Source organism: Castanea sativa, chromosome 9, assembly GCF_040712315.1.
Source record: "Castanea sativa cultivar Marrone di Chiusa Pesio chromosome 9, ASM4071231v1".
Classification (NCBI taxonomy): Eukaryota; Viridiplantae; Streptophyta; class Magnoliopsida; order Fagales; family Fagaceae; genus Castanea; species Castanea sativa.
The window spans coordinates 245503-257822 of record NC_134021.1 but is presented as its reverse complement, the minus strand read 5'-3'; the positions used below and the strand labels follow the sequence as shown (position 1 = coordinate 257822).

Genomic DNA, 12320 nt, shown 5'->3' with positions numbered 1-12320 from the left:
ACCTCAAATGGATCTGATATTGAATTAGATTAAACTAATGTGTGTTGTATGATCATGTATTGATTTCTACATCAAATGAATACTATGTCCCATCCAGCACCTTCTTGAAATCTTCAAATACTAGCTGGAAGGCTGAACCTTACTATTCAGAAGTCATTTCTCCATTAATGCGGCCAAGAAGGTAGGTGCAGGGTCTTTAATGCGGTGGTAGCAGCCTTTTCCCCTTTGATATTTCTCATATGTTCTTCCTTCCAATAACTGGGTGGATTATGCCTTTACCCAACAGATCTTTCGAAACTCTCTCTCCAAACACCTTGGCATATCTTATGACCTTTACTTGACCCATCTGAGGAGATGCGCCTCCTCGGACAAATCCTCCAACCCCTTTTAGTATGAACTAGCTTGCGGGTCTCAAAGGCTCTGCTTGGACAGACTTACTCTACCAAATCAGGCCCAAGGCCCAAATGCATATTTTAATTATTTTACCCCCACATGCATTGTCCATTAGCATTAAGAAAAAACAATTATTATCTTTATTTTTTTAAGAAAAAATGTTTTTGGAAAATAATGTGTCAAGAATGGTCTGTTTCTTGAGATTTAATGTAAAAAACAATTCCCAATAATCTTCACAGTTTCTTAGTTTTAGCCTGTAGTTTGAACACGCACACGATTTTGATTAAGGGTGAGTTTGGTTGGGCTTTTTGAAAAAGTGCATAATGAAAAAGTTGAGTTTTCAAAAAGTGTATAATGAAAAAGCTGAGTGTTTGGTAAAAGCTGTTAAAAAATGCTTTTTGAAAAAACTGAGTGTTTGGCTAGCACTATAAAAGTTGCAGTTTGATGGATAAATTACCAAAAAGGACAATTTATATATAAGGGATAAATTACCTAAACATTATCTCAAGTTGTTCTAGATTCTGTGGACCTTTCTCTCGAAATTTTTTAGCTTTGGGTAATTCCTACAAAATGTAATTGTAATTTCACTCATATAACAATAATATATAAAAAAAAAAAACTATCTCCAACTAACTACATATTAATAAAATATTCAACTCACCTTCAACTTCAAGTCCTACCAATAATCAGGAGCAGCAATCGTTCCCTTCACTACATCCCAACCTAAACCTGTGTCAAGATTCCTCAATTGTTCCCACGCTCTCCAATCACCTTTTAATACATTCCACCTACTTTTTAATTGGTCCTTATCATAGTTTTAACCGGTCTTATCACAAAATTTGGTCACCAAATTGAACCAACCTTTGGTACTAAAGCCAGCACCTTTTGTTCTAATCCCGGCTTGAATTTGTTACACACAAAGGTTACAAAAAGTAGTTGTCCACGTTGGATTAATATACCAATCTGCTCTAGCCTTTTTTACCTCGAGGTTGGAAGTGGTCTTTTTACCCATCTATAAAGTTAACCAACCATAAGAAATGCAAAAAATAGAATACATAATATTCCAATTTAGTGAACTAGTTACAAACATGATCTAATAAATCCAGAAAAAAAAAAAAAATTGCTGCCTAGTCTGAGCATAAAATAGAAAGGGCTAGAGAGGAATCTCATCATGTCACCGTTTGTACACTCACTAGTCAGTAGTTAGTAAATACAACCAGAAAATTGCTGCCATAAAAGGTGGGAAGAACACACTAAAACCTTTGTCTGAAACCCAATCTTTTCTCCTCCATAATTCTAGGCTAAAGTTATGCCAAACCATAAAAATCCATTTCATTTAAATTGGGTTTCTTTATCAAACCTACAAGAGTAACTCTTCTGCTTCTATGGACCTTAATTTTATTTATTTTTTTTTTTTTTAAGTAAAGGATAATTTATTAGAGACGAATAGGAGTGCTTCAAGTATATGTATACAAGAGGTCCTCTTAAAAGTCTTACACTGAAATTTTAACAAGTCGTGAGAATCTAGAAAAGAGGAAGATGAGACTGCCCAAAACAAAACAATTCCATATAGTGGTCTTAAAAATAATCTTAATCCAACAAATCAACTGCAGTATCCAAGGTTATTAACCTTGAGAACAAATCATAACTGAAGCAAAACACTTCCACTCCTCATTACTAAAGACCAAAAAAATCACATAAACAATAAAATTTGCAAAAAAATCTACCATTCAGTACCCAAAAAAAATAAAAACATTGTATAGCTTACAAAAGCTTGGGTTTGGGGTCTGAAAATCAGAGGAGAAAAAAGAAAATATGTAACTATTGTCAGGGTGTGCGTGCTCTGCTGATGTGGGGTGCAGCTGCTGCTGATGGGGCATGCGTGTGCAGCTGCACAAGCATGCCCCATTAACAACAGCCGCATCCCACTGATTTTCTCCTCTGATTTTCAGACCCCAAACCCAATCTTTTGTCTTTTTTCTATTAGAATTATGAGCTACAAGTCTACAAACCATTCATAGCAAGATTCAAACCACTGTAAATTCCAATCAACAAAAACAAATAACTAAACAAGTAAAGGAACAATACCCATTAATCTATAACAATAACTCTCTTCTGGGTTGCCGAGAAAACAAATCAAACACAACAAAAAACAAAAAATTTGAAGCAACCCAATACTTTAAAAATACATTCTTTTTTTTATCTGTTTCAGCTTCCCAAAAAGTGTGTGACTAATTACAAAAGAAAAAAAATTACAAAGCATCCACAAAGCATGTAGCTAATAGTCAAACAGAGCATCCACAAAACATCCTTAGTCAAACAGAGCATCCACAAAAGAAATAAAAATTACAAAGCATGTAGCTAAAAAAATTTTCAGTACCCGGCAAGAGAACAAATAGATCATTAGCAACAACAAAGCATGCAAGATCTGAAATTTTTTTTCCCAAACTCAGTAAAAAAAAAAAAAAATTTCAAATCAGTGTTGGTACCTGGTGGTTTTTGGTAGCAGATCAGTGTTGCTTGGTGTTTTGTTGATCAAATCTCTACCTTCAAAATGTATTTCTTAGATCAGATTAGACATAAATAAATTTTAAAAAAAATACAGATCAGATAAGACGAAGAAGAAGATGAAGAAAGCAGAAGAAGAGGAAGAAGATTCACGGATGACTTACCACGGAGAGACTGGTAGCAGCACGGAGAGGGCAAAGCAGAGAAGAGATGAGACGCGTTAAGCTTCAGGGACAAGAGAACTGATGATTTATTAATGGGTAATTCAATAATTTTAGGAAGAGCCAAACGGATAGCTGAAAACGTGCATAGACTTTTTGTTTATGGAGCTCCAGAGCTTCATAATTGGATTGGGCGTTTTTGCCTTGGCCCAAAATGCAAATTTTACCCAGAAGTTGCGTTTTTCTTCACCAAACGCTCAAAGAAGTCCAGCTTTTAAATGAAGCTGCGCTTCAACCCCTAAAAGCCCAACCAAACGGGCACTAAGTGGCAACTTGTAGTTTGAACATGGTAGTTTCTCATGAATGATATTCTGTCTAATAAGTTTTGGTGTGAGTGTGTTCTAAACACTTAACTATCATTGTGAATCTCACTTTTTTTTTTGATAAGATTGTAAGTCCCACATTGGTTTAGAGTGAACTCTTTTTATTTTATAAGTTCTCTATTTTACTATCTTAAGATAGTGCGTTTGGTGTGCACTTGGACTTTATCTATAACACGTGTGTCTTGCGCTTGCATTTTGTTTAGGGCTTTTATTTTATTTCTCTCTTTTGCAGCACATTTGAGCTTTTAAGAGCTATTTGTGATCGATGGAGATTAGCTTCCTTAGTAAGCTAACTTATTACTTTATTGTTACGTGACCAGCTTAGTAGCTTATTTAACACACCATCAGAACACTTTCCCATCAATTGTAATTGCTCTCTTTCTAGATCAAAACAATAACATTGTTCTTTTCTACTCTTGAGAGTGTTTTTCCTTGCACATAGTTTTCTCTTGTGCAAATAGTTTTTATGCGTGTAGTTGGCATGTTTTAGTCAATTGAGAATAAATGAAATGCATATATAGTTTAGAAGGTTGCCCTTGAAACTTTGTGTGTGAAAGTGGATTCAACACAAAGGTCAATGTTATAGTTTAATTATGGGGGGTTGTTCAATTAAGAGAACCAATCGCATTAAGTTTTATTTTGAGTGACATGAATTGACGTTTAAGCACAATGCATTTGCCCTGATTCTGTAGTATTATAAGATAATTTCTAAACTCTCTTTTATTTTCTATTGTTGCTTATTATTCTAATATTGTTGTTAGATCAATATTTGTTTATTCATTAAAGTTTTTCCAATAGAGGGATTTGCTTGTAAACTTTTAGGTAGATCATTCCCCTCCCCCATTTTCCTTTTTTAAATGACAATTCGGATTTTGAAATTTGGATAATTGAAGTCTCCAAACTTGTAAAATAAGCAACATGTCAAAATGTTTGTTGTGCACGAAAGAATGTGTTGGCAAAAATTTATTAGTGAAAGATCATTATCGTCGCAAAAACAGAAAGGGAAAGGACGCAAAGCCTTTTTTTGGTGCATTTGATATAGCAATATAAAAAGGGTAGCAACATAAAAAGGGTCATCCAAGCCACCCCTATTCCTCTAGTTGCTAGATCTGAAGATAAATTGGCCTGGAATCTATCCCCTAAAGGAGAATTTGACTTGAAAACAACATATATCTTGTCTTTAGAACCTGATTTTGAGGTTCCCTTCAGGGGAAAATGGATTTGGAAACTCAATTCCATGCCTAGAATCCAAACTTTCGTATAGAAGTGTATGCACAAAAGTATTGGTGTGAGAGATTGCCTCTCAGCAAGAGGGTTGTCAGTGGATACTACTTGTCCTCTCTGTCAGACAGATGCTGAATCGATTCTTCACGCGCTGTGTGACTGCCCTTCGGTTAGAAATATTTGGCAGTAGCTCGGTGTTCCCCCAGCAGATCCATCCTTTTTTGTAGTGAATTTAGAAGATTGGCTATACTCAAACTGCAATGCTGGTTCTAACTTCTAAGACTAATGATGGGCAACCCTAGTGGCATCAAGTGTTCTTATTCGCTATCTGGCAGATCTGGAAAAATAGGAACCAGGTTGTCTTTCAAGGGAGAGGCCAGTGCGCAAATGTTGCTAAGGAGATAATGGCCCGAGTTGTTGAATATACCCACTGTGCATGCAGTTTTACAGCTTCTAAAAGAATGACCTTAAAAAGAATTAGATGGGAGAAGCCTAACACCGGATGGATGAAGCTTAATACGGATGGATCATCATGTGGAAGTCTTGGGTTGGCAGGAGGAGGAGGTGTTATCAGAGATGAGAAAGGAAACTGGATTATTGGCTATGCTAGGAAGATTGGGTTAGCAAACAGTTTTCTAGCTGAGTTGTGGGCCCTCCGGAATGGCCTTTTTCTATGTTTACAAGCTCATGTCCAAGCTGTGATGATTGAAATGGATGCTAAAGCTATAGTTGATGCCTTTACTAACCGGGATAAGTCTAATGCTATTCTCTCATCCCTCATGGATGACTGTAGGCAGTTGCTTACTTGGATTTCTCAGTCAAGATTTAGGCATGTCTACAGAGAGGCGAATAGATGCGCAGACTACCTTGCGAAACTTGGCGCTTCCTTGGATGTTGATTTTGCTGTTTTTTCTTGTCCACCTGTGGATGTCTTTTCTATTTTTGAGGCTTATTGTCGTGGCTTGTATGTGAACAGGCTCTGTCCTGAGTCTGTTTTTGCTGCTTAGTTTTTATAATATCCTTTTTCTACCAAAAAAAAAAAAAGATATAGCAATATTTATAGAACTTTATCTATACTTTTTCTCTTTTTATTTGACTTATTTTAAAAATGAGAAGTACAAGAAACTCATGAAATAATCATAGTGTTTCATTTGGAACAAAAAAAGAAGAAAAGAATAGTATTTCAATCGTGATACTCGAAATCAAAATTCTCACTTTCTTTAAAGAATTGGGTACAAAAATTCTAATGGAAACAATTATCATAGACTAAGAACATAGAGAACCCTTTTTCCATCCCTCTGAATATTAGAAGGAAGAAGAATGATAAAAAGTAAAAAATAACTATAAAAAAGAAAAAAAAAAGTACGAGTATGAATGAATCATGGATCTGAGATAGGAAAATGATTTCAACATTTGGGAAGATCGGACGGTGGAGGTGGTAGCTTTTGCTTGGACCCTTTTCCGTCCTGGACAACCCAAGCCATTTTTAAGCCCCAGCTTGTGTGTACTTCCAGATGGCAGTGCATAAACCAAACACCTGTTTGTCCACAGAATAAAAAATTGGACCGCGTTCAGTTATTAACTTATTATGGATTTGGTAAAAAAATAAAAAGAAAATCATTTTAAATTTATTGCAATTTTTACAAATTTAATTTTTTTTGAAAGGTATTTTTTTACAGATTATAGAATACTTTATTGCAAATTTGTTAACACATCATAAGCATTTATAATTAGATACATTGGAATTGGTTTGCTTACAAATCAACATCAAGATGGAACAATGAATAATTTGAACTAATACTTAGAACATTTCACATTGCAGATTCACTGAATTTCAGAATGAATATGTTTATATGTAAAACAAATCTAGGAATGTCAAAATTAGATAATTTGTCATTGTGCCCGGTACCACTTAAGATACCTTCGGTACCATTTAAGATACCTTGGAATTTCTAAGAATTCAGTATTAGATGTAGTCAATGGCTTAATTTGACCATGTGAAGCATAATAAACGAAACCTATGGGAGATCCCAAAACAAACAACAAATGCAGCTAACTAAGTCTAGGAATAATTGGATTTTTAATTTTATGGTAATGTGAATCTGTCACACATAAGCCTCTCAACTAACTTTACTCTATGTATAACTTCCAATTTAATTAGAAAATACTAATTGATGGTCTTCTTCTACCCCAACCAAACACTGAAATTTCATCATTGTCATCATAACTTGAAGATAATAATTAGCCCACACATACTGCTCCATTACAAACTAATTTTCCTTCACATTAATATTATTAATTGAATTCAGTCGTGTACCAACCTGGATTGTCTGCAAGAAAGCGAATTGCAACCCAACCACCAGATGGTACGCCTATGGTGTTCCTCTCAGCTGGGTCAACGACGTTGAACTTAGCAGGGTCTTTCTTGGGGTCAAAGTTTCCAAAACCCTGAGCAAGCACAAAGAAATTGAAGCCATGGAGGTGAAGAGGGTGGCTCTCTGCACCAATAATGCTAGTGTCCTGTAATACCAACTCTACACTAGCATTAAATGGTAGCACCACAACTTTAGTGCCAGTGCTCATCATAATGTTGCTAGGTGGATTGCCTGTATAATTAAATTTGACCAATGGGTTGGCAGGAAAATCTGTGGTGTAAACACCTTTAGATTTGTTAAAGAAGTGGGCTTGAAGTAATGCTGTACTTGGTTGCACAAATGACACGTTGTTGATTGAAGCAGCAACCATGGTGTTATTTGGGCACGTTTGGTTTTGCGAGCATTGAATTATACCTAGACCTACAGTGAAGAAGAAGCGTCTATCAACGGTTTTTGGAACCTTTGCTGGGAATTTTGCTGAGTTCAAGCTACGGATTTTGTTGCTAAATTTCGTAGCAAAGGATGTGTCATTGAATTGTGGAAGCACTGGTTTGAGAAGCTGTAGCTTCTTGTTCTTGTTTTTGGCTTTTGAGACTGAAGGGTTTTCGTATTCGAGCAATCCTGTGGCTGTGGTGTTGTCAAAGGTAGCAGGGCCTGTAGCGTAAGGCCTAGCGGCCATTATGAAAGTGGCATTTGGGGATTTGGATTTGGTTCTAAGAAGAACGTTGGTGGTCTGTCCTGGGGTGATGAGGACAGTGTGGGTTTTGAAGGGCTTTACATATACTGCATCGGCTTCAACCACAGTGAGGGTGTGGTTTGCAATGCTGAAGAAGAGTTCATCGTTGAGTGCAGCATTGATCAAACGGAGGAGATAGGTTTTCCCAGGCTTCACCTTGAGCTTGAATGTATCTGCATGCATGAAAATTGATCAATTTGTTTTTCATATTCCCTTAAAAATAACACAAATGGGCCATAATACCCCTGTTCTTTTATTAGAATCCACTTCATTTTTAATTTATAATGCATTATTTCAAGTAAAATAAGGAGAAATGAGTACCTTTGGCAGAACAGTTGTACAAGGGTCCTGGAAGACCATTAATAGTGAAGGCATCTGAGAGATTTGGTGCTGATCCTGTGTTCATGGCTTGGTTGATCATTTTCTCTGTGTCTACTTTCCACCATTCTCCTGCAATTGGAGGAAAAAGCTCATAATAATTAAATCAATTTTTAAGAAGCTACAGTACCTTTACTTAAATATGGATACTAGTATACAATTAATGCTATTTATCTATTTCTTCTTGTTTTTTTTTTTTTTTTTTTTTTTTTTTTTTTTTTTTTTTTTCTACTCTTATTTTCTAGAACAAAATCTAGAATTACCAAAAATGATGGGAACTTCTTTTTCGGGTTGAGGAAATGGGTAGGACGCATGTCGTTTTGGGAGTATGACAAGAGGTCCATAGAGAGTTGCCCTAAGCCATGAGATGTGAGCATGCCAGAACAAAGTCCCTCTTTGGCCTGTAAGGGTGAAATTGTACACATAGACCTGGCCTGTCTGAATAGGGCACTGTGTAATGTAAGCAGGTCCATCTGCCCATCCACTTCTTAGTTGCCTCACTCCATGCCTGTCCTCCAAATTAGGCCAACTTTCATCAGAATCCAATTACATGCAACTAATGACTATTAATATTCATTAGTGGCAAACAACCAATGAATATTAACATCATCATCAATGAATAATGAAGCTACAAGTATCATACCAATGGATGGTGATATTGTGTTGGACATGGTTAACCACTTTAATCACCAGCCGGTCACCTTCCCGTGCGATGATCCGAGGTCCGGGGAGCTGCCCGTTAACTGTCACAATGCTCTTTGTTTGGCATAGTCTAGTCACATTTTGTAACTTGATCTGTAAAAGGTTGACAAAACAACAGAGAAATTAACAAGTTGAACCGATTTCGAAATACAAAAACTTGGAATGCTCATAATGAAATGCAACACGTACATCAAACTTGTAGTGTCTGGTTCTGCCTGCGTGCTTTGCAAGTACCAGCTCAGGCGAAATCCACAGAGCAATCAAAGCAAGAAAGATGGCTCTCAAAAAGGCTGGTGATGGAAGAAACCTAGAACCCATCTTCACTCTTTTGCTGGACAAGACGATAAGCACTAGAGACAATAATGTTGTTGTTGTTCAAATGACTCAAAATGCTTTGGATGCATAATAGAGAGCAAGTCTAACGGTTTATATAGTTCATAAAAGGGGATGTGTGGAATTTGGATAATTAGGTGATTGAGAATGAAGTTTCATTGGAGACGGCCCATGCCTTCAGCAACAACTTGCAAACTTTGATCAAGCTAGAGCTGCTGGTCAAGTTTTACTTTAGAGTATTGTTCAAGACACATTATAAAATATTAGATATCAGAATTTATTCCTAACGGTATCACTTTAAATTCCATAATTGCCCCTTATTCACTGTCAATTAATTAGGTCAACTGGTCTCAGTCGCTGGACTTATAGTGGGTCAGACCAAAATAATATGGATATTCTCATAAAAAATTACATTTTTTCACATGGATCCAGTTTGTTCTTTCTAAATTTCTTTTTTTAGAAACTTTCTTTTCTAAATTTTTTTTTTTGAAGCAATTTCTAAAATTTTAAAGTAGCTATATTGTAAAGCAACATAAGGGTCTCTAATTGTGATTTACTATATAGGGCAAATTTGTCAAATTAAATTAAAGCTGTATCCATATATTGTTTGAGTAGAAAAGAAATTAACTTACTTTTAAGCACTGAAAGGTATTAGATTATCGAAACTAGGGTTAGATGGAAATGGTTGCCTGGTACCCTTCAACCTCCAATGGTTGACAGTTGTTAATCAAGGAAAAAAAGGAGGGTCGATGGAGGGTGTTACGCCATCTTGTTAGCTGTCGGTTGTTCCATACTGTACAAACTCTAACAGCTTGTGATGTTACTGCCATTTCTTTTGGATTCTCGATTTGTTTGATTTGGGGATGGAATATTGATTATTCTAAAATCTTAGTGAGTGGTGACCACTATGCCAAACTCTGATAACACCATCTCAGATGTTTTGAGGAACAGAATTCAAATACTACATCATATTTTTTTGTTTTCTTTGATAGCTAGGTACTGATCGAGATACTACATCTAGTACTGTTCACTACGCCAAATTGCCAATGGGAGTGATCCTCTAGAAAGTTCTCTATCAGACCATTACTGAAATTGTTCTTATTATTTTGAATTAATCGTTATTTTTTTTTGAGTAAATGAATTAATCATTATTGAAAGTTAATTAGAGCATCATTGGATCAAATATTGACTTCAAAAAAATCAATAATTAATTTAAGATAAAGAAAAACCAAATTTCTTGCATGGTCAATCTGTTAGGTACTGCGAGACTAATTAATATGCTGATGCATTGACAACAATTTGATTTGGATTCATTTCCTCTTTCGTATTTTTTGATGTTCCTCTGCCTGAGGTGGAAAATTTGTTAGCTTTTGGCTGACAAAGCTGATACTTTAATTTGTTACAAACTTTTTAACTCCTAAATATTATATATCTTCTGTTTAACCCAAAAAAGAGGGCTGCCAGAATTTGCTTGCTATGCAGAAAACAATATTTCTGAAAATACATATTGCAATGGTAAACTCAAATAAATAAGAGGAAATTATATATTATACGTTATTCAGAAAAATTTATATATATATATATATATATATATATATATATATATATATATATATTCAAGTTGCACTTGGTATAAACTCTACAAAAGTTACATATTTTTTAAACTATAGTTCTAAAAATTCTAATGACCAGAAAATCACTAAAATTCATGTCTTCTTTAAAATTTATTGATGACCATATCAACTAACCTAATTAATTTGAGAGATTGTTATATTATTTTCTTTTATACTTTTTTTCTCTCTCCTAATTAGTACATCCCTAACCTTGCACAAGTGCCTATTCTTACTGTCTTAAGTTGCATATTTTCTCTCTATTATTTCTAACATTCTTAAGTTGCAAATTAATGAGTCGAAACTGCTGTCCACAATTATAAACTAAGGACATGATTCACAATAAGATAATATAAAATACATAATATTTGTGTGGCCTAAAAAAAATTAAGGTTTGGTGGTGAGGTAATAGACGCCCACCAACAACATGAAGCCCATGTTAAGGTTAAAGCTTGTGTCTGAGGCAACAATACATGCACAAAAAAGTGTTGTGGAACGTTGTTTAAGTATTATAAAAATACGTGTGGATGAAAAAGTATTGTGAAAACATGTGTACTATTGTTTAAATAACAATACCAAACAGACCCTTACTGCTTCAAAGATTTGAAGTTTAAAATATTAAACCTTTCTTTCCAGCTTTTTTTTCCTCTTCTGAAAGCTAGTATTTAAAACTAAAAATTACTTGTGTGTTGAGTCTCTACTTATGTATTGAGTTCCTTATTAGTTGAGTTTATAAATGTGAAAGATTTTAAAAAACTACAAATTCGAATCTGGTTTTGTTTTTATAATGAATTAGTTGTCGTTGATTAATGAGGGGTCATTGTTTTAAAATGCAAATATGACATCATTTTATGAGAAAGGAAGTTGAATTGCTGAAGTGTAATTTCAGGGGAGAAAATTAACGAAACCTAGAAATAATAGCAACTACAATTCTTTAGTTTTTCTTTGCAAAAAAAAAAAATAAAAAAAAAAAATAAAAAAAATAAAAAGAAGAAGAAGAAGAAGTGGCGGTACATGTGCCCTTCAATGAGGATGAATTTGGAAAGCAATAAATAAGGAGGGATAGAGAAAAAATACAATTAACCAAGTAAGGATGTCAAAAGCAAGGAAGTCAATACCGTACCGGAGGCTGTACCGGTTTGGCCACCGGTACGATATATTTCGGATACCGGTCAATACCGGTGTACCGTTTCGGGTTTACCGCTATTTTATATATATATACACACACACACCAAAATCTCTAGAACCATGTTTATAAACATATAATATTTCACTTATATTATAGTAAATATAAAAATTTATCATAAAACATTACCTCAATTCAGAACAAATTATTCATAGTTTTAGACTTTAGTATCAATTAAAAGGAAAAAAAAAACACAATATAAAAAATAGAAAGCTTGTTGTTCATTGCATATTAAGAAAAAAAATAATACTAATAAGTTAATGTAAATAAGTTACCATTATGCCCTTACAAAAATTCAAAAATTACAAAACTAAAAAAAAAAAAAAGGCTT

The 12320-nt window shown here is 34.6% G+C and overlaps 1 protein-coding gene across 1 annotated transcript; it reads right to left on the bottom strand.

Annotated features, from left to right (window-relative positions):
- Nucleotides 1-5845: 5845 nt before the first annotated feature.
- LOC142609587 (laccase-17-like) lies at nt 5846-9264 on the bottom strand. Its single transcript, XM_075781204.1, has 6 exons — nt 9050-9264; nt 8802-8953; nt 8422-8666; nt 8102-8230; nt 6991-7953; nt 5846-6206 (listed from the first exon to the last, which is right to left on the bottom strand). Exons 1-6 carry the CDS (start codon nt 9176-9178, stop codon nt 6076-6078), a joined length of 1749 nt encoding a protein of 582 aa, XP_075637319.1. The 5' UTR covers nt 9179-9264; the 3' UTR covers nt 5846-6075.
- Between the last annotated feature and the right edge of the window lie 3056 nt (nt 9265-12320).